The sequence below is a fragment of the Oncorhynchus keta genome, chromosome 28 (genome assembly GCF_023373465.1).
Source record: "Oncorhynchus keta strain PuntledgeMale-10-30-2019 chromosome 28, Oket_V2, whole genome shotgun sequence".
In the NCBI taxonomy this organism is placed as follows: domain Eukaryota; kingdom Metazoa; phylum Chordata; class Actinopteri; order Salmoniformes; family Salmonidae; genus Oncorhynchus; species Oncorhynchus keta.
In genome coordinates this window covers 28,999,609-29,023,156 of record NC_068448.1, presented here as the reverse complement: position 1 = coordinate 29,023,156, position 23,548 = coordinate 28,999,609, and the positions used below count along the sequence as shown (strand labels likewise).

Here is a 23,548-nt window from a genome sequence, read left to right as displayed (position 1 = left end):
GGCCTGATTGATGGAGTGCTGCAGATATGGTTGCCCTTCTGCAAGGTTCTTCCATCTCCACAGAGGAACTCTGGAGCTCTGTCAGAGTGGCCATCGAGTTTGGCCAGAGGGCCAGCTCTAGGAAGTGTCTTGGTGATTCCAAACGTATTCCATTAAGAAAGATGGAGGCCACTGTGTTCTTGGGGGCCTTCAATGCTGCAGAAATGTTTTGGTACCCTTCCCCAGAGCTGTGCCTCGTCACAATCCTGTCTCGGAGCTCTACGGATAACTACGTTATTTTTGCAAAATCATACAAAAATAAATAAATGTCTTAAAATCAGTTTTCATTACGTCATTATAAGGTCTTGTTTGTAGATTGATAAAAATAATATATATATATTTGATCAATTTTAGAATAAGGCTGTCACATAAAATGTGGAAAAAGGCAAGGGGTCTGAAAACTTTCTGAAAACACTAATGGTGTACCAGATGCTAGAGTGTGGGTAGCAAAGGTGTGAATGATTGGGAAAAATAAAGTGGACATGAACTTCAGGAGAAATAGATGAGTTGCTATGGTGATAGGGTTGCTATGGTGATAGATTAGTAGCTCCTGCTAGGGGTGCCGAGAACGCAAAAAAAAAATAACAAAAACACGTACACCAGTCTTTCCCCTAGTTTAAAGCAAGGTGAAAGCAAGATTCAGGCTTTCTGGCATCACAATTGTCAATTGACATGTTCATTACTGCTTTCTTTCATGTGTCCATGGGTGAATATTTGGGCTTAAAAAATAAATAAAAATAACTGCACTTAATTGTTATGAATTTAAATAATAAATACTACAAATGTAGGCATGGGGCAACAGTGCTAAACATCTTGACCAGGGGCACTAAACTCTTACCCAACAAGGTCTGGTGCCTGCTGGTTCTGTTCTACCTGAATTAATTGCACACACCTGGTGTCCCAGGTCTAAAATCAGTCCCCGATTAGAGGGGAACAATGAAAAAAAAAAAGTAGTGGAACTGGATTCAACGTCTAGAGTTGAGTTTAAGGGATCTAGACACTCCTATCCAATGGTAGGGAAACACTGATGTACACAGAATAATACTGTATTAGGACCATAGTATTGTGAGAGGCGACAGGAAGATGTCAGGCAGACCTGGGCTGCGTGAGGGCACCCTGAAGGACAAGAACGGCGTGGGAAATACACTGTGAGCGTATGTTGCTGAGGAGCTGGCTGACACTGGGGTGGCTGCAAATCTGAGAAGACAGAGGGAGAAGAACAAGTTAAGCGTGGTGACTAGAGCTGCAAAGGGAGGGTATATTACTGGAAACATTCAAAGTTTACTAGTAAACTACCAGAATTGTGGTATTTTTAAAAGGAGTTTATGTAATCTATGAAAATACATCTAGTGGCCCTTTTGGGACCTTATGATTAACACAGGTGTCTAATTATCTCCGGCCCTCTGTGGCCTTATCACATGTAAAATAATGAAATAAGACCATTTTAAAACAGAAAATAAAATTAAACTTGTAAACCATGATCATAAATATAAACCATCAACTTAGTGAATAACATTGGTGTTTAATGTGAGAGTTTTTCTCCACATTTATTTTACTATGTCAATATATATTTGTTGTCAATGTCTTGGCATCAAGCTGTTTGGGCATACCTACTCATTCCAGGGTGTTATTTTTTACAATTTTCTACATTGTAGAATAATAGTGAAGACATCAAAACAACACATATGGAATCATGTAGTAACCAAAAGAAGTGTCAAAATATATATTTTTTTATTAAATTCTTCAAAGTAAACACCCTTTGCATTGCCAGTTTTGCACACGCTTGGCAAATGCCAAGATTCTCAACCTGCTTCATGAGGTAGTCACCTGGAATGCATTTCAATTAACAGGTGTGCCTTGTTTAAAGTTAATTAAATGTAAAGATATGCCACAAATTAACAGCCATGAAAAGATCATGAAAGTGAGAAATTGCAGTGGAAACACATTTAAGCACAAAGTGATATAATAACCATCATATTGAAAAACTTGGAATCACATAATGATATGGTGTGTGTGTGGTACTCCCACTATGACTCAGTGAAATATGCAGCTTATTAGGCTACAGATGAAAATATGAATTTCACAGGGTGATGAAAGTGCACTGTGATGAGCTTGATGCACCTTTTCAATAAATATTGAGAGTCTTATTCTGGTGACATGATGAACAATGCTTGACAGCCGTTTGACAAGAAAACTATTTTTGCTCTTTCTTAACCATAATCTCATCAAGTAAACTAGCCTACCCGCACTGTATCTGTGAGCGGTTAGCTAGAGCACACGTGCCAAGACCAGAGTAGGCACATTTGGTATTTTAGGCAAAAATTTGTTACAAAAATATCAGAGTTGAAAATGTGATAGAACACATGGAAGTTCAGATTTGTATTCAGTATGTGAAAACTTAAGCGACAAAAGGTACATTTCATGTGCACTGCGCCATCACAGATATTTATCAACAAATAATCAGTTTGGTGAAAAAAACATTACTCAGATTTCTGAATATTCTAATGAAAATCTGTCGCCAATTGGATGGAGACTTAGCTATTGTGAGCGGTATTTTGGTCTGGCTTTTTGAATTCAATAAGGTGTTTTGTTCAAGTTTGTCTAATATAAATAACAAAAATGTGATTACAAAAAATAAAGTGTTGCGAATAGCAAATTTGACTTTGCCTCCTCTCAGAGCATTTGTTACAACCAGAGGCCACACTAAGCATAGCTGAAAGGTAAGTATTGTTTGGGGACACTGTGTTACAATGGTGTTTCTGAATTAAGTTTTAGCTGCCCTTTTAAAGGACAAAGATTCCAAATGAGTAGATACGGGTCAAACCTCCGGTGGCCCGCCATGTATCTTAACAGCGTTTCCAGTTTACCTTGGGCGCCTTCTTTTCCTCCATGCCCACACTGTCAAAGCGCTCGATGAGGTAGTTGAGCATCTCTGTCTCCTTGCACGCTTCGATGGTGAACCGGTCGCCGCAGGATTCCCAGGCCATTCCCCCTCCGGACACACCGAGACTACACAGAGAGATGGATGGGGGGAAAAAATGGGAGAGAAAGTCAAAATGTAACAGGACGACAGGAGAGCAGAACCAGGGCGCCTTAAGAAAGAAGCCCTGTGGACAAATGTGGTAAATAAGCGACCATTTCAGTTCCCCTGAAATAAATTGTAAAATGTTAGCGAGAGTATAGCAAGGCAGCGTTTCGGCATTGACAAACAATTCTTGAGTCTGAACTCTAAATAAACACCCTCAGATTTTACAAAATTCTTCCAATAATCTCACTCAATAGCAGTTTGAAGCGGGGCCGTGTTCATTAGGGCAGGCAAACCTTTTTGCCATATTTTGCCAAGGAAAAAAAATTGTTTGTTTCTTATTGGACAACTCCAGCTAGTGCCTTGCTCCCGCTCTCTTAGTTTGTCACATTTTTGCAATTGATGCCTGATGAACACAACCCAGGTAACGGATTCTCCAGAGATCCCACCCAAGGGTTCACTGGGGTCTAAGTTAATGCATTGTTAGTGGTCTGTTTTCGAAGACAGACCAGTGGGTAACCAGTGAGCAGATTCACAACCTCAGTCCGCAGGAATATTGTGGATAAGTCTTCTGCCCAAAGCTACTCAACAAAAGATTTTTAGTGGAGACTGAAAGTGCAAGTTTTCAACCAATCTAACAGATTGTTTATCCGGGCTGCAGCAAGCAGCATTTGCAGCAACAGAAACCATCTGAAGACACAATTAAACCAGTTGTCGTCTGTGGATTTTACCTGAAGATTGTTTGCAGAAAAGTGAAACAGTGCCTTCAACACGCACTTGCAAGGGTTATTTACCTGGTGTCGACAGTCTAAACTCCTTCACTTTGGGTCCTTTCCTCATAGTACAAATTTAGCTAGCGAAATTGGACATCTTAGCTACAGTACATGACATGCCTAATTCACTGGGAAACTACAATCCTGGCCCAAACTCATGCTGCTGATTTACAAGGATCATAGTGCTTGAGAACCAGATATCATTCTCCTACTGCAGTGGTAGCATAGTCATAATGAATTCTCAATATTTTTGCAAGCAAATATTTATTTTCGATTTACAGAACAGACTCCTAGCAGTACCACAAGGATAAGCACCCTGCCTCGATCTGTACTGAAATTAACTTCTGAGGTTGAGCATGAACTACAACAGTTGAGGGTCATAAAGCTGCCAGAGTCTACAGCAGGGCGTCAAACATACGGCCCGCGGGTGGTTTGAGTAAAATAATAATTAGTGCGTTTGACACCCATGGTCTACAGGCTCTACGTTTCTCAGCCTGTTCCTGCAAGAGCAGAAACACTGTCTGCTTCCCAAATGGCACTATATTCCGTTCATAGTGCACTACTTTTGATGGTCAAAATTTGAGCACTACATAAGGAATAGGGGGCAATGGTGAAATGCAGACTCTGCTGTTAGTGGCTAGGCTCGACACACTGCTGAAGCATGCCGGTGAGTCTACGGAACACACGCCGTGCAGCGGTGTATACCTGGACCCAAACTGGACCTGCGTAAAATCTTCCTCCTGCTCATCCTCAGGCTCTTCTTCGCTGCTGTCCTGAGACATATCAGAGAGGGCGAAGAACAGGAGGGATAGGGGGCTGGCGTAGAGAGGGAGGAAACGAGGAACAAGGGATAAAGGAGGAGGATGGGGAGACAGATGGAAAAATAGAGACACATGGGTCATAGCTAGGAGAGGATGGGATAGGGAAAGAAGATGTAACACTGAGGAAAAGATGCAGGAAGGGAGTGATGTGACGAGTTCACCTTCCCTCGGACTTCAACTGAACCCTGGTTGTGATTCACTGTGGAATAAAACACCAGACTACTCTCCTAGTGCTGACCTTGTCACATGTCCATTAATACATTTTATCTGAAGATACACCATGAACACACAGGCTCCTACAGACAACATTGTCAGAGTACCACAGCTGTGAGATTCACACAAAAAACATGCAGGACAAGCAATGCATTGGCAAGCAAAAGGTCTTTCTCCTCATTTCTCAATTATATACACACACACACTACCAATCAACTTGACACCTACTCATTCAAGGGTTACCCTTTATTTTTTTTACTATTTTCAACATTGTGAAATACCACATATGGAAGCATGTAGAAACCAAAAAAGTGTAAAACAAATCTAAATATATTTTATGACATTTTTCAAAGTAGCCACCCTTTGCCTTGATGACATCTTTGCACACGTTAAAAAAATACTCTCAACCAGCTTCATGAGTTCCCATATATGCTGAGCACTTCTTGGCTGCTTTTCCTTCACTCTGCGGTCCAACTCATCCCAAACCATCTCAATTGGATTGAGGTCAGGTGATTGTGGAGGCCAGGTCATCTGATACAGCACTCCATCACTCTCTTTCTTGGTCAAACACCCCTTACACAGCCTGGAGGTGTGTTGGGTCATTGTCCTGTTGAAAAACAAATTATCGTCCCACTAAGTCGAAACCAGATGAGATGGTGTATCACTGCAGAATGGTGAGATAGCTATGCTAAGTGTGCCTTGAATTGTAAATAAATCACAGACAGTGTCACCAGCAAAGCAACCCCACGCCATCACACCTCCATGCTTCATGGTGCGAACCACACATGCAGAGATTATCCGCTCACCTACTCTGCGTCTCACAAAGACACGGCGGTTGGAACCAAAAATCTTAAATTTGAACAGATTTACACCGGTCTAATGTCCATTGTTCGTGTTTCTTGGCTCAACCAAGTCTTTTCTTCTTATTGAGTCCTATAGTAGTGGTTTCTTTTCAACAATTCGATCATGAAGGCCTGATTCACACAGTCTCATCTGAACAGTGGATGTCGAGATGTGGCTGTTTCTTCAACTCTGAAGAATTTGATTGAAATGCATTCCAGGTGACTACCTCATGAAGCTGTTTGAGAGAATGCCAAGAGTGTGCAAAGCTGTCATCAAGGCAAAGGGTGGCTCCTTTGAAGAATCTCAAATATAAAATATATATTTTGATTTGTTTAACACTTTTTTGGTTACTTCATTATTCTACGTGTTATTTCATAGTTTTGATGTCTTCTCTATTATTGTACAATGTAGAAAATAGTAAAAAATAAAGAAAAACCCTTGAATGAGTAGGTGTCCAAACCTGTATATTATTATAAGAATACATTTTATTTATTTTAAAAGAGGATGACTGTAAATTGTGAAAATCATCAGGGTATTGGAGTTGGTTTGCGGTTAGGAATTATGTGCAAAACACCACCCATATAGAGCATGTCCATAATAAGTCAAGCAATAGGCCTACATAAGTAGCCCATTATCATGTTGGCCAAATGTGCATGGGTTTTTATGGATCAAAAGGGGTTTAGATGGTGGGCGTGACAGGGGGCATGACGCAGGGCATGTCAATGAGCGCCGTCAGCCCATCAGCACTGCAAAAAAATGTAGGACACAGACTTGGCAGTATAGGGAGTTTTTTTGAATTTATATGCACATTTCTTGCAATTCTACCAATTTATCAATGGTGCGGAGCAAATTATTTTGTTTTAAAAGCTAATTTCCTGCAATTATATAGCCTTTGCCATGCAGTGGAGAGAAAATGTTGCCGTTTTAAAGCAAATTTCCTGTGATTCTACACATTTTGCCATGGAGCTGAGGCTGGAGGTAGGGTTAATGTTTTAGTAAGTAGCTTGTTGCGCGTCACTCTGTCACACGTGGTGGAGGAGGTACCTAGACGGGATCCGGGTGGCGAGGGCAGCTCCTCGGGCAGCTGATCTGGGTGAGGGGGGTACCAGAGGGAGGGGCATGGAGGTGGGCGGATGAGGACTAGTAGAGGGGAGGGGAACCAACTGGGGGCTAGTTGGTAGTGGCGGGGCCGGGGCCAGAATGATGGGCGGTACCGGGAGACCTTCAGTGATAGGGCCGCGTGAAAGCCCAGGGAGGCTAGCCAGTCTGGGGCTAGGGGGGGTGGAGATCCCCAAGGGAGAGGTGACAGAGTAGGGCCGGTAGCGCTGGGAGATAGGCAGAGGGGCGGAAGGGAGGTTGAGAGAGAGCCTAGGGGGTAGGCCATGGAAGGGGGACTTGGGGCTACCATTGGATGCAGGGATGGGCTGGTGGGGGTGGGGAGAGGTGGAGAGATCATCCTGGCTGCATTCAAAGCCAGCGAGTGCGGACTACACCCGTACAGGCTGTGAACATTGCAAAACAAATGGGTTGACAAATGGGCTACATCTTCCTCTTTTACAATCTTATCAATAGTCAAGTAACTCTGTATATAAAACTGAATAAAAAAGACAATGATACCATGACAGTGCCAGTTAAAAAGAGACAACACTTCCCATTGACTAGGCCTAAATCACACAAAAAGGGAACAATTCCCTTTCTGTCAATTTCAATGTAGGAATTCCATTGGACACTACCTTGGATAGATGCCATTTTGGACACAACCCTACCGAACTCAGCAAAAAGAAAAGTAAACGTCCCTTTTTCAGGGCCCTGTCTTTCAAATATAACTCGTTAAAGATTTAAACACGGTTTCCCATGCTTGTTCAATGAACCATAAAAAAATGTATAAACACGCACCTGTGGAACAGTCGTTAAGACACTAACAGCTTATAGAGGTTACGCAATTAAGGTCAGTTATGAAAACTTAGGACACTGAAGAGGCCTTTCTACTGACTCTGAAAATCACCAAAAGAAAGATAGCTGGGGTCCCTGCTCATCTGCATGAACTTGAATTCGTGAGACACCTAAGACAGCGCTACATGGAGACAGGACGGACAGCTGATCGTCCTCGCAGTGGCAGACCATGTCTAGAACACCTGCACAGGATGGGTACATCCGAACAGGTACAGGATGGCAACAACAACTGCCCGAGTTACACCAGGAATGCACATCCAGTGCTCAGACTGTCCGCAATAGGCTGAGAGAGGTTGGACTGAGGGCTTGTAGGCCTGTTGACAAGTCGCGGTTTTGTCTCACCTGGGGTGATGGTCGGATTCGCGTTTATCTTCAAAGGAATGAGCATTACACCGTGGCCAGTACTCCAGAGCAAGATCGATTTGAAGGCGGATGATCCATCATGGTTGGGGCGGTGTGTCACAGCATCATAGAACTGAGCTTGTTGTCATTGCAGGCAATCTCAACGCTGTGCGTTACAGGGAAGACATCCTCCTCCCTCATGCAGGCTCATCCTGACATTACCCTCAGCATGACAATGCCACCAACCATACTGCTCGTTCTGTGCGTGATTTCCTGCAAGACAGGAATGTCAGTGTTCTGCCATGGCCAGCGAAAAGCCCGGATATCAAACCCATTGAGCATGTCTGGGACTTGTTGGATCGGAGGGTGAGGGCTCGGGCCATTTCCCCCGAAAATGTCCGGAAACTTGCAGGTGCCTTGGTGGAAGAGTGGGGTAACATCTCACAGCAAGAACTGGCAAATCTGGTGCAGTCCATGAGGAGGAGATGCACTGTGGTACTTAATGCAGCTGGTGGCCACACCAGATACTGACAGTTACTTTTGATTTTGACCCCTCCTTTGTTTAGGGACACATTATTCCATTTGTGTTAGTCACATGTCTGTGGAACTTGTTCAGTTTTTGTCACAGTTGTTGAATCTTCTTATGTTCATACAAATATTTACACATGTTAAGTTTGTTGAAAATAAATGCAGTTGACAGTGAGAGGACATTTATTTTTTTGCTGACTTTATGTGTACCCAGGACTGGGGGCTAGTCGTGGGGCCACTGGGGGGTACTTGCCTGGACAAAGAGCTGGCCCCAAACGAGCCTGCACAGGGGGCCATGGGACTGCTGCCCTGGCTGGAGGGCTGGATCAGCGTCAGGTGGTGGTCAAGAGATTTGGCAGCAGCAATTGGCTCGGACGTGGCAGTCAGGCTGGCAAAGGGGTTGTGGACGTGCAACTGGGTAGACATCAGGAGCACCTCCATCAGGATCTGGCCAATCAGGTCTTTGAAGTCAGAGAAAACTGGGAGGAGAAAGAGAAATCCTATAAACATACTTCATTTGTGACTTGTAAACAAATTCTAAAATGGTATACATGACAGATTAAAAAAGACTGACCACACAAACTGATTTGTATTTAATAAAAATATTTTGTTCACATTTCAATAGAAACTTTGTGTTAGAAGATTTTTTTTTAAATTTCAGCTATTGCATTCAGATGAGGAAATCCTAAACCATAATCTAGGACTCTTTTGCAAAAAAGCTGTACAATTCAATAAGAACATAGCTACATATGAAATATCATGCATCTTTGCCATACCGTCTTTGAGGCTGCTCTGGTGGAACTCGGCGGCGAGCAAGGGGAGAAAAATGACGTCTCTGTCCTGCTCCTTCCAGGAAACACGTAGGATCTTACAGATGAGCTGCAGAGCCTGCTCTTCAGAGACATCTGAGTTCTCAGCGGATTCCTGGGACAGATACACCAATAGTTAGAATTACAAACTAGAACGGTCATTGCCGTTCAAGAGACTGGTTACCAGGTGGTCATGTGTACCGATAGGTGGCAAAACATTTAAATAAAAATGTCCTTGGGTAAAAGCAGGGTGTTCAGGACTCAATGTCTGCTTTTATTGGAGGGTCCACCGCAAAAAATGCAGCCTTGACTCAAATTGAGAGAAAATGAATTGCTAGAATTGCTGCTTTTATTTATTTTTTTGTCATCCAACACTTTTTTCGGAGGACATATATATATTTTTTTCTTTACAGCTTTTCTGCTACAAAGACCACCCTTGTTTGGTTTCCACGTGCCAAATATTTTTTAATTGTGCTGTGATGTTTCACATTCTTCTTTAAAAACGTTCTAATCGTATTGTATCAACAGATTGTGTGCTAAAAAGTAAAACCTTTCCTACGAGTATTATTACATTAATTATTGACTGACTACGGCTTTCCAAAATCGCCCAACACTGCTATTTGTAAGGTTAATTTTAAGCGCATGTTGTGATTTTTTTTTTTAACCATTCCTGAACCTGTGACAGTATTCGGAAGTTTGGATGGATGAGGTGCCCAAAGTAAACTGCCTGTTACTCAGGCCCAGAAGCTAGGATATGCATATCATTGGTAGTATTGGATAGAAAACAATCTAAAGTCACCAAAACTGTTAAAATAATGTCTGAGTATAATGTCTGACATAGTAATCAGCTTACCCCTGATTACTATGTCGGTCAACGGGAAGGAAAAGGAAGACATCCCAGATTGCAGTTCCTAGGACTTCCACTAGATGTCATGTCTTTAGAAAGAGTTTCAGGCTTGTTTAAAAAAAAAAAAATGCACTAAAATTTGTAGTTTTAGTAAGTGGGTCCCATTTTGGCTGGAGTGTTTTTTGCGCTTTCCGGTGAGGGTGTGTACTTCGTTATTTGTCTCCGGTAATAGTCTCCAGTATTCTCAGTCTTAAATTGTATCGTTTATTTACATATTAGGGTACCTGAGGATTGATTAGGAACGTTGTTTGATGTGTTTGGAAGTAGTTTATTGGTAACTTACGGGCTTCATTTGTATGCATTTTGAATGAGGGAAATGGGTGGATTACTGAGTCAAGCGGGCCAATGACGGACTTTTTTGGGATATAAAGATGGACTTTATCGAACAAAAGGACCATTTGTTATGTAGCTGGGACCCTTGTGATTGCAACCCGATGAAGATCTTCAAAGGTAAGGGATTTATTTTATTGCCATTTCTGACATTCGTGACACCTCTGCTTGGTTGGAAATGTATGTAATGCTTTTGTGTGCAGTGAGCTGTCCTCAGATAATTGCATGGTGTGCTTGCGCCATAAAGCATTTTTGAAATCTGACAAAGCGGCTGGATTAACAAGAAGTTAAGCTTTTAAATGATGTATGACACTTGTATTTTCATTCATGTTTAATATTACGATTTTGGTCATTTGAATTTCGCACTCTGCAAATTCACCGGATGTTGTCGAGGTGAGATGCGAGCATCTCAATGATCCGTAAGAAGTTAATTTATATTTTTTGAGATGTGAATACCAAGTATGTCTACTTGTCACCATCCGCCCATTTTATTGGTAAACTACAAGGTACAATAAACATGTTTTTAAATGATCAAATACGTAATATGGTACACTTGTCACATTTAGGTTTTAGTCCAGATAGGCTAGAACAATTATCAAGATCTTCAATGAGACTGTGCAGGGATCCAGATTGTGGACTTAAGGGGAGAAAAAAAAAAGGAGTCATCAGCATACATTTAACAATTTTGTTTTTCTCCCCTGGAATTCTAACACCTTGATGTTCTTGTTGAATCTAATTTTAATAGCTAGCACTTCAAATGGCCATAATACATATGGGGACAATGGACAGCCTTGTTTTACTCTTAATAGCTCAATACTTTGACAAGTAACCATGGATTTGCCTCCTTACCACTGTCTGCAAATTACACTGCTGATTTTAGATCTGAATTAGTGAAAACAGTAGGATACCCATATTAGTGACTTTATTTTACTATCCATTTTCTATTGGACATGGATTGATTCTGTTGCAATGGCTATACAATAACTAAGAGCTAATAACTGCTGCTGCCAGCTGCTCTTTATTGGTGCCAATTAGCCAAGCAACAACACCTCTTTCAAAGACACCTTTAGCTAGATGGTAGAATCCATAATACAAAAGTATTCAGGTGAGGGTTAGAGAGGAAACAGACTGTACCATGTAAGCAGACAGGGGTGTTTTCAGAGAGCTTTCAAAGACCATTGGCATAGACAAATGTATTGGTTCAGAGTATTTCAGTTCAATAGCCATGTGGAGATGGGCGGTGAAGGATTCTATAATGCAATCACTGAGGCAAACCTGGGCATACAGATAAAGAATCTTCAATGCCAGTCATCATTTAGGTTATTTTGTTCCGAAAAACTGCAGACGTTTTATTTGTTTCTATTGTGCAATAGTAAAGAGATCTATTCTACATCATCCATGAAAGACCTTCCACTCATTACTAATTGCAAGGCAACAAATTAGCATGCCCTTACCTATTTAAATTAGCATGCCCTTACCAGAATTAGCATGCCCTTACCTATTTTGAATTTAGGGATTAGATCATTGCGAGAATTTAACCGAAATAAAAGTAATTAACCCAAAACCAAAGTTGTTTTATCAGCCAGGAGCGAGGTCTTTATATTAAAGTCAAAAATGGCTCTCTGACCATCCAAAATGACCTACTTATTATAACTGAAATGAAGATGTATTTTTCTTTGAGAGTTAGCCATTTATTTCCTTTTCTACATTGGCAGGAGTATCAAAAGGACATTTATTTTCACATACACAATGAAACCACTGAAGTATATGAACCCACTGCTCATTTGGTGAAAAGTATTGATGTACAAAGTCTCCAACAATTCCATTCACTTACATTCATTTGGCAGATCCTTTTCTTGACAGGTCCTGTCTGAAATAGCACCCCGTTCCCTATGCTGTATCGTGCACTATTTTGAAGTGCTGGTCCAAAGTAGTGCACTATATAGGGAATAGATTGCCTGGCTACCCAGACTCTTTGTTCCGGCCAAATGCCACTCCAGGCCCACAAACGTTTCCTCTCTGCAATGAGTGTGGATTTGACACCATCCCCGAACCCTCTAGAATGAACACATTCAGACCATCTGATTTGTCCCAGAAACCAATGGGTTGGGCCAGAGCCATAACAAACGTGAATGAAGCGCCGTATTCAAAGTACATAATTGGCTTTGATATGGATTGGTTAGACACGATCCAATCATTACTTTTCACCCACCACAAATTACTTTCAATGATGGCAGATTCAGACTGAAGTATGTAGAGAATGATAAGAGAAGTGGAATAATTCAGTTTGAGCCTTCAGGCATGGGAATAGATGGTGCCTTTTTAGACACAGTCAAAGTGACTGATTAAAGTACAGGAAGTACAGTAAGGAAAGGGGTGGAATGGGAGCTCTGCTTACCTTTTCAGCCAGGTCCCTCTTCTCCCTGCGATCACTGTCCTCCACCTCCATGTTCTCTATCCCTGAGTCCACATCCACCTGGGACATGCTGCTGGGCCACACGCACAGAGACAGAGGGAGAGAGGAGCAACATAGATAGGGACAACCAATTTATCCCTCCACCAGATCACACAAACAGGCAATCAACTGTACTCCAACTCAAAAAGGACAAAACACACTGTTGCAATGAACAGTTAAAATCAGCTTGTGGTGGTCTATCGCCTATGACGAGCGCACTGTCTGTTATTTTCTGTTCATTTCCGGATGATTCTACATGTTGAATCGCCACCATTCGTTGACACCCAGCAGTTGATCTCTTACACTTACGTTGCTTATGTGGCCATCCACCACTTTTAACTGTTTGTCAGCGCGGTTTTGTTCTTAAGAAGTGAAATTAGCATTCAAGGTAAATTCAAGGTAAATTCAGAACACCTTACGCCTCTGTTGTGCATTTAAGTGCTTTCATGTTTTGTACTATTCCCCTTACCTTAAAGCTGCAATCTTTATCGGTGAACCTGACAAGTTTATTTGCGATATTACAACGGCTCGGACGCCATTGCACATGCGATAGAACAGCAGAGTATTTTTTTATATACAATGCTGGATGCTAATTTCCTCAAGACAAAAACAAAATGTGCCTGGGGTGGCCAGTGGCACTGTTTCACCTATCGCGGAGCTCAGCTTTAACACATATCTTTGTATAACACACTGCACACATTGTATCTAGCTTTAAACTTTCTAATTTGAGTTGGAATGAAGGGATGCATGTGACATCTATTAAAGCTTTGTGTAAGGAGTTCATAAGGGGTGAATGGATACACTAAGCATGAGATCAGACTGACCCCGGGCCATAACAATTGAACAGAGCTGAAATGTGATGCCTGTCATCCTAGCATCTTCTCTTATGTTGAATTACACTTTGTTTAGTTTATTTGACCATTTTAAACACACTTCAAAAGACAACATAAATAAAATCATTGACGAACACACAAAAAAGTCAGAAGACTTACAGCGGTGAAAGAAAGTTTGTACCCTTTAGGATTTTCTGCATTTCTACATAAGTTTGAGCTAAAAATGTGATCAGATCCTCATCATCTATGTCCTAATAATATATCAAAGTGAACCTGCTTAACAAATAACAAAAACAATTGTACTTATGAATTTCTTTATTGAGAAAATTGATCTTAAATTCAATGTAATGGTTGGAAAAAGTATGTGAACCTCTTCATTAATGAGCTAAATTAAATGTATTAAACTAGTCAAACGTGTATTATTTGGTCCCATATTCTTAGCACAAAATCAATGTGAATCAATTTGCTCAATAAAGAAATTAAAAAGTTGTGTTATTTGTTTAATTAGGTTCACTTTATTATTAGGACTTTGATCACATTTTAGGTCAAAAGTATGCAGAAATAGAGCAAATCCTAAAGGGTTCACAAACTTGCTTACCACTATTTCCAGTGTGGTCTTCTAAATTGACCTCTTACCCCTAAACACTCCTGTCCTGTAGATCTGAGAGAATTGGGATAGATAAACATCATGGCAAACGCTTCATCTTGCCTTCGAATCTCCATATTGCTTACACCTCCTAGCCAAACCTCTCAAAACTGGGCTAAGGATCGGTTTTGAATCGACCGGTCCGAGTTGCTCACCTCTTTTCACAGGAGGCTGTGTCAATGTCCATGCTCTGGGATCGGGAAAGACTCTGGGACTGGGTCTCCAGGCTGTTGGAGGGAGAGCTGGAGAGGGAGCTCACTCCCTCGCTGCTCTGACTGCAGTACGTCACGCCTGGGACAGGTACGAAAGAAAACAAATAAGGTACACAGGAGGAGAAAAAAATGGCACCATATTCCCTATATAGTGTACTACCCTTGGCCCTGGTCAAAAGTAGTACACTACATAGGGAGTGGGGTGCATTTGGGACACAACTGAAGAGCTCAGTGTGTGAGGAATACAGTATATTTGACTCGACCCCCATGGCTTTTCTCTGCATATGTACAGTAGGTCCATTGGCAACAAGCACTTTTTGTCAGCTCACCAAGTTAGGTTACCAGAAATTAACTTGAACACAGCTGTGTGTGTGAATTGGAAAGCCTGTCTACTCAACAGCTAAGGACAAAGCTGATTAAGGCCCATATCCAATGGCTAAAGAAAGACCAGGAATTACCACCTGACTACAGAACCCTCAACATAATGTGGAAAACCTGGGCCTTGTTCAGCAGGGCATCATTTAGATGGATAGAAATACATTGTGTGGAACAGACATGCCCCTGTGACATGTAAAATAAAGTATGGCAGATGGAGCGCAATGGTGCAGACTGCCTCCATTGAAAATGAATGTCTTCTGCCTGGCTGGAAAAGATATCAAAGCAGTTCATGGACACAGGGTGTTATTGTTGAAGCCTGATGCCAGTGCTGTTCGTTGCACCCTCCTGAACACAACCTTGGTTGTGTTCAATTGGGTTGAACAGCTGTAAACTAACAGCATTTTCCGCAAAGGTAGGCTAAGCCATATTGCATTTTTATTTGCTAGCTAAATTCATGTTGAGATAGAATACTACATTTGTGGAAATCTGTTTAACAATTATTGGAAATTAGTTTATTGAAAGCCTATATCAAATCATTTTAAATTTTGGCAAGTTAAAGGATTTGGGTCTATCATGTTTAAAAAATGTTTTAAAAACACTTGAAATTGAAAACAACATCATTACACATTGTGGATCTCATTTTAAAGCAATCAGTCAGTCATTAAGGTAGCTTCCTTTGACAGAGTAGGCTAACCAGTACAAACAATAGGGGAGAGACTGTATTCATCCATATCTATGACTCAATAGTATACGTTCTAGAGTACTGTATGCGTTTGTGAAAGCAGCATTTCTCACACCGATGCCAAATGAGGACACACTTTATATCTCCCATGGACTTCAGAACAAAATCCTAAAATAGGCCATTAACTGCAGAGGCAGTAGGAATGTAATGTTCAAGAATAAGCCCACAATCTGGGAATAGCCTATAGAATGCCACACTGCTTTCCACTCTGACTTCCGCTGGCTGAGAATGTTAGCACTCTCATCTGTGCCCTTAGCTGAACTCAGGCCAAGGCTGGTGCACGAACGGCACAGTGACTGTGCACTTTCCTGGTAAAGGGCACGATGGCAGGTTCGGGAGACTTTGTTTTGCTCAAGACCAGGTTTGATCATGTTGATTCCATAGCTGGACGCTATTTGTTCGAGGCTACCAGGTTTTCCAAACCGCTCAAGATCAACTTAACAAACAAGTCTACTCCAACCGGGCCTATTTTGCATCTGCTTAGAGTCCTAGAACTATTTAAAACCAGACTGCCTACCAAAGTTTCTGAACTTTGGTTCTTTTAAGCCCGACTGAGTGGAAAGTACACATTTGTACATAAGCATGTTCACTCAATACAACACGGATAAGAGGCAGAGTATTTCAGCCTACTAATGCTTCTTACTAGTTAAATAAAGGTGATATTTAAATAAATGAAAATGTGTACTAGCCAGTAATGTCTGAACTTGACCTATAGCCTAATTATGGCCACCTGTGTTTTTGTTGTTGTCATTCTCAGCATGAATGGTGAGGCTGAAATGCATCCATGCAGGGCAGATAAATGAATTTTATTGACTTGAGCCTTTTGAGTGCTATTTCATTCACTATGTAGCTAATTAGCCTACAGCAATGCCTTTACAGCAAGCAATCTGACCAAACTTGTTTAGCTCCCAATGTAGGAGATTTTGTGAAAGCTAGCTACAGAACACTATAAAAATGCAAACATGGTCATCTTTAAACATGCTGTCTAAGATGTGCTCATACCAGATGCGCCAATAGGAGAGGTGGCGGGAGTGACACTCTGGACATTGAGCCCAAGTGAATGTGAGGCGGCTGGTGGTAGGGGCTGGGGTGTGGCCCCTGAGGTCCCAGGAAGGGGCCAAGGGGGGGTCTCTCTCTGTGGGGACGTCAGGGGAGTGCTGAGGGGGGTGCTGGGCTGGGATGTTTGCCCTCCTGCAAGTCTGGCCAGTCTCCTCCTGCGGATCTGTAATGAACAGAAGCAAGCTAGCTAGTTACCCAATGATGATTCAGTCGACTTAACAGTATAACAGACCAACATGAGAGACACTGATTTGATCATTAATCATGGTCAACGGGATACATCGGGATTTTGGCATTAAAGCCCTTTATCTACTTCCCCAGAGTCAGATGAACTTATAGATACCATATTTATGTCTCTGCATCCAGTATGAAGGAAGTTGGAGGTAGTTTTGTGAGCCAATACGAACTTGCATTAGACATCCAGTCATTGCACTATGGTATCTACTAGCATGCTAGCAGTTACCATATACTTCGTCATTGTGCAAACACTAGTTTGCAACTTCCTCAAACTGCATCCAGAGACGTATAAAAAAAAAAACACTGAGAGACAATAACATTTATTTAGGTGTTGATTGCCGACATCTTTGGGAATAATAAAATGACAGCTAGAAGCTAGCTAGCTAACGGCATGTTAAACTGACTTGGGCCCGGTTTCGCAATAGCGATGGAACTTAGGTTAATGAATGTTTTAACAATACATCTTTCTGACAGCTGTCAAAGATGTAATATGCATTTCCAAAAACACCACGCAGAGACAACGGTCGCTAAGTGTGCCATTGGAGCATGCCAATAGTGATATCAGCTTTCTCCATTCAAATCTTTCGGTAGCATTAGAAATATTGCACAATACTGACAACGGATCAGCTCCGAGACAGATATTACCACCTACGGCTGCAAATATTGAGGCAGCTTACTTTAATGTGGTGCCTGGAGAAGGAATGGCGTGCTGTGTGAAAAAGTCTATGACAAACAGTAACACTCTGAATGACCTAAAATTACAAAATCGTATTTCTTTTTCCAGGTCAGGCCAATCCAAGCTATACTGTGCAAGTAGGCTAATAATAGGCCAACTATTGAAATAGATGAGGCTTTGTCATAAATTCTCAGGTTTCAGATATTTTAAATGTTCCGGTTTTCGCTCTGTCCGTTTTTGAATAGGACACCCAATTTGGTGGTTTTCTATGTCCACAAACAGTGCTTTTAGCACATCAGGAGACCACTTTTGAGGCTAGGGAAAATTCTAAGAAATTTAGATTTTTCTGTGTAGTTACCCTTTAATTCAGGCACCTAGACTGTTTGGTTGTCTTGTTTCTGTAATGCACATGAGCTGGCGTTTACAAAACAAATGGATTGATGCAAATAATCATATCGTTCTGCCAGGTTGGCATAGGCTACTTTGTAGCTAGTTAACATCTAATGGAGAAGGTATTTTGAGAAAGGCCTTTGTTAACCTTTCAATCTATCTTTTTCCTGTTCCTTAATTGTTTGAAACTGGACGTTTTACTTCATGATGTACATCTGGCTTCAAATGAGCCTATTGGCAAAATACCACCATGGAAACAAATATTTTACAAAAGACTCCTATTATGTGCTCTCCTGTTTTATTATGTCAAAGGCATTATCCTAGTCATATTAGCAACCCATGATAGTTATTGCATCTTCAGATCTCCACTCTTTCTAAATAGATATTTCCATCTCTGTCAATGAGACTGCTTGCATCTGTGGTGCGCAAATTGAACATATGTGAGTAGACCTACCACCGTGTGCACATTGCTGCACTTAAAATGTGTAGAAATAATTGTTGATCATAATTTTAAGCAAACATTATGATCTGTTCCATCAGCCTTATTAATTGATAGTGTATACATCCACTACACTACTTTGATACGCATCCTGGTGATTAAGTAGTGAGTATACACAATGCACACAAGAAAAACTACAACACTGCTAATGCTTACCCAATAACAGAACGCACTAAATTACCTATTTGGTACATAACTACGCACATGTTACGCTACACATCATGAAATATATTGAAAAATTAGACCGTAGCCAACAAGTAGCAAAATAGAACTCTATGAAAATGTAATGCTTATGATTGAAGTTGGCATATAACGTTAATCTACTAATGATATTTTTATGCAGTCATCTCGGTTTTCACTGGAAGCATATCTGTCTGTATACGTCGCTTGTCTGTATCAATTGCAAAGACATTGGCAACTTTGTATTTGTAGTCAAGTTTGTTCTTTAGTTGTCGGCAGTCACAGAGAGAAGTAAACCAAGTGATTATATGTTTAGCGGATTTATTCTGTGTATAAAGCGACGCGGGAGGGCAAAAAAAGCATCTAACGACGCACTTCGCTTTTCTACGAGTGGTGTGAGACAGGTGTTCGATTACGAGCGTTTTAATTACGCTAGTTTTAGAAAACAGATTTAACGATGCTCCTACGAAGGCTATAATGATGAATTTAGCGTTAAGAGGCTTTTTGGAAAACGGGCCCTGATTGGTTGCACAATGCCATGGTGGCCTGCTGTGTTATGCTGAGTCGCCTAGCTAGCTAGCTAACGTAGCTACCTGCCTTTAGTTAATAAACTAGCTAGTTACAGAGTGTGGGCTAAATAGTCAGTAACGTTACTAACGTATCAAAACATACCCATTAAATTGACGTCAAGGTATCCAAACCCTTTATCGAAAAGGCCAGCGTTAAAATGGTGTTGGCTAGCTACCGTTACTGTTATATCTCCGGCTTTACGCTTAACGCGTTACTGTAGTGTCACTGACTAGCTAGCTACGTTAGCCTTTGAAATGGTAACGTTAACAACGACGACATAGACTTTTGTCGAGACAAATAGGAAAAAACGAATAGTCGTTTTTAGCAACATTACGTCGTTATCTTACCTCGTCGGCACTCAACTCCTCCATCGTTTTCCCTTTATTTTCAGCTAGCTTTACTAATTTTGCCAGCCAGCTAGCTATCTATTTAATAGAACCAAATGTGCATAGTCTAACTCGTGAAACAAATAGCAATTTATCTTGATTGCCTCGAAGTTTAAAAAAAGAGGATGCGTGCGTTTCCTCAATTGAGTGGTATCTATTCGAATTATACGAAGAATGAAACAAACACAAAAGTATTATTCATCAAAACCACTGAGGTATGATCAAAACACGAAGGTTGCCATTTTGGATCATGTGTCACGTGACTGGGGACTGACACTTCACAAAGGGAGGTCCCAATACGGGGAGGTCTTACACTATATACACAAGTATGTGGACACCCTTCAAATGAGTGGACTCGGCTACTTCAGCCACACCCATTTCTGTCAGGTGTATAAAATCGAGCAAACAGCCATGCAATCGCGAAGTGGTAGGCCATGCAAGCTCACAGAACGGATCGCTCGGTTGCAACACTCACTACCGAGTTCCCATCTGCCTCTGGAAGCAACACCAGCACAAGAACTGTTCGTCGGGAGCTTCATGAAATGGGTTTCCATGACTGAGCAGCCACACACAAACCTAAGATTACCATGGGCAATGCAAAGCGTCGGCTGGAATGGTGTAAAGCTCACCGCCATTGGACTCTGGAACAGTGGAAATGTGTTCAATGGAGTGATGAATCACTCTTTACCATCTGGCAGTCCGATGGAAGAATCTGGGTTTAGCGGATGCCAGGAGAACACTACCTGCCCGACTGCATAGTGCCAACTGTAAAGTTTGGTGGAGGAGGAATAATGGTCTGGGGCTGTTTTTCATGGTTCGGGCTAGGCCCCTTAGCTTATTTCCAGTTGAGGGAAATTTTAACGCTACAGCATACAACAACATTCTAGACGATTATGTGCTTCCAACTTTGTGGCAACAGTTTGGGGAAGGCCGTTTCCGGTTTCAACATGACGATGCCCTTGTGCACAAAGTAATGTCCATACAGAAATTGATTGTTGACTGGCCTGCAAAGAGCCCGGACCTCAACACCATCCAACACCTTTGTGATGAATTGGAACACCAACTGCGAGCCAGGCCTAATTGGCCAATGTTAGTGCCTGTCCTCACTAATGCTCTTGTGGCTGAATGGAAGCAATTCCCCGCAGAAATCTTCCAACATCTAGTGGAAAGCCTTCCCAGAAGAGTGGTGGCAATTTTAGCAGCAAAGGAGGGACCAACTCCATATTAATGCCCATGATTTTGAAATGAGATGTTCGATGAGCAGAAAGTACACATACTTTTGGTCATGTAGTTTGTGTCAAAATAATACTTGTTTACACAAACTGTGATAACTTCTTTATACTATTATCGTGGTTAAATTACATTTATTTAATTATATATTTTTGGGGCAGGTAGCCTAGCAACCTCGGTCATCAGTTCAAATCCCAAATCTAGTCTTGCAACCGGTGGGTATCCTATCCCCACATGACCTACAAACTAGATTATATAATTACTGGTAACACAGGCTCTTATTGCCAAATCTTTGACTACTGCTAATACAACAACCAGTCTTCGCAGTCCTATTTTACTATCATATTCTCGTCCTATCCTTGACATGTTCACTGGGACAGGGGTTTTGGAGAAAAAAATCATAACCTAGACCAGAGCTCTCCAACCCTGTTCCTAGAGAGCTACCTTACTGTAGGTTTACGCTCCAACGTAAATTTTATCTGACCTGATTCAACTCATCAACCAGCTAATTATTAGAATTTGATAAACTAGATTAGGGTTGAAGCAAAAACCTATAGGACGGTAACTCTCCAGGAACACATTTGGAGAGTCCTGGCCGAGATATGTCTGCTTTAGGAAGCACTGATTATCTTTTTATTTATGTTTTTATTTCACTTTTATTTAACCAGGTAAGCTAGTTGAGAACAAGTTCTCATTTCAACTGCGACCTGGCCAAGATAAAGCAAAGCAGTGCGACACAAACAACAACAGAGTTACACATGGAATAAACAAGCGTACAGTCAATAACACAACAGAAAAAAGTAAGTCTATATACAGTGTGTGCAAATGGCATGAGGAGATAACGCAATAAATAGGCCATAGTAGCAAAGTAATTACAATTTAGCAAATTAACACTGGAGTGATAGATGAGCAGATGGTGATGTGCAAGTAGAAATGCTGGTGTGCAAAAGAGCAGAAAAGTACATAAAAACAGTATGGGGATGAGGTAGGTAGATTAGGTGGGCTATTTACAGATGGGCTCGGTACAGCTGCAGCGATCGGTTAGCTGCTCAGATAGCTGATGTTTAAAGTTAGTGAGGGAAATATAAGTCTCCAGCTTCAGCGATTTTTGCAATTCGTTCCAGTCATTGGCAGCAGAGAACCTAAAGGAAAGGCGGCCAAAGGGGGTGTTGGCTTTGGGGATGACCAGTGAGATATACATGCTGGAACGTGTGCTATGGGTGGGTGTTGTTATCGTGACCATTGAGCTGAGATAAGGTGGAGCTTTACCTAGCATAGATTTATAGATGACCTGAAGCCAGTGGGTCTGGCAACGAATATGTAGCGAGGGCCAGCCGACTAGAGCATACCGGTCGCAGTGGTGAGTGGTATAATATCCTGACTACACCGCAAGCATTGCAAAAATGAGTTTAGAAATCTATGTTATTCAAATATTGCACCCACACTGCTCACGAGTGTCCGCGTTGCCAAGGGATAAAATAGAAGTCCTTTCTATTTCTGACGCAGATCGCGCTGCAAGTCCTGCCTCCCATCTCCTCATTGGTTTATAGAAGCAGGTACCCACGTGCCATCTCCTCATTGGTTATACTCACGTGGGTGATTGAAAGATGAACTGTGTTGCCGGTTCTCGTGGTAATACTATGAACGTTTAGATGCCAATCACCATATAAGTTCAATGATGAAAAAGTCTGGAAGGAGGAGAGATGACTTGAAACGATTCTGTTGACCGTTTTATGTGTGGATTAATTGTCAGAGTAGAGTACCTTGTGCATTTCAGGTAAAATAACAACCTAATGTTTATATCCCAGGACAAATTAGCTAGCAACAGCAAGCTAGCTAAATAGGACAAATTAGCTAGCAAGTGCAAGCTAACTAGCTTAATTGCCATAAATGTTTATTGCTTTTGACCTGTCCCCAAATTGTCATTGGTTCAGAGTTTTTCATATTTTAACCTGCGTGTCATGATCGTGTTTGGTGTAGGGGGACAAAATACATTTATGCACAATGTCACACGAGCGCAGCCGGTTTGGGTTCCGTGTAAGGGGCTTTGGTGACAAAACGGATGGAAATGTGATAGAAAGCATCCAGTTTGCTGAGTAGAGTATTGGAAGCTATTTTGTAAGTGACATCGCCGAAGATCGGTAAGGTAGTCAGTTTTACGAGGATATGTTTGGCGGCATGAGTGAAGAAGGCTTTGTTGCGAAATAGGAAGCCGATTCTGGATTTCATTTTGGATTGGAGATGTTTAATATGAGTCTGGAAGGAGAGTTTACAGTCTAGCCAGACACCTAGGTATTTGTAGTTGTCCACATATTCTCAGTCAGAACCATCCAGAGTAGTGATGCTAGTCGGGAGGGTGGGTAGCAAACGGTTGAAAAGCATGCATTTGGTTTTAGTAGCATTTAAGAGCAGTTAGAGGCCACGGAAAGAGTGTTGTATGGCATTGAAGCTCATTTGGAGGTTAGTTAACAC

General features: G+C 41.5%; 1 protein-coding gene across 1 annotated transcript in view; it reads right to left on the bottom strand.

Annotated features, from left to right (window-relative positions):
* The window catches only part of ube4b (ubiquitination factor E4B, UFD2 homolog (S. cerevisiae)), a 38,441-nt gene extending 18,305 nt beyond the window's left edge, over nt 1–20,136 (bottom strand). The window contains 11 exon segments of the mRNA XM_035740642.2: nt 1,136–1,236; nt 2,907–3,048; nt 4,543–4,653; nt 6,759–7,090; nt 7,093–7,216; nt 8,791–9,016; nt 9,314–9,461; nt 12,982–13,069; nt 14,673–14,808; nt 16,852–17,071; nt 19,808–20,136. Coding sequence (XP_035596535.2) covers nt 1,136–1,236; nt 2,907–3,048; nt 4,543–4,653; nt 6,759–7,090; nt 7,093–7,216; nt 8,791–9,016; nt 9,314–9,461; nt 12,982–13,069; nt 14,673–14,808; nt 16,852–17,071; nt 19,808–19,831 — 1,652 coding nt within the window. The 5' untranslated portion in view covers nt 19,832–20,136.
* Nucleotides 20,137–23,548: the final 3,412 nt, after the last annotated feature.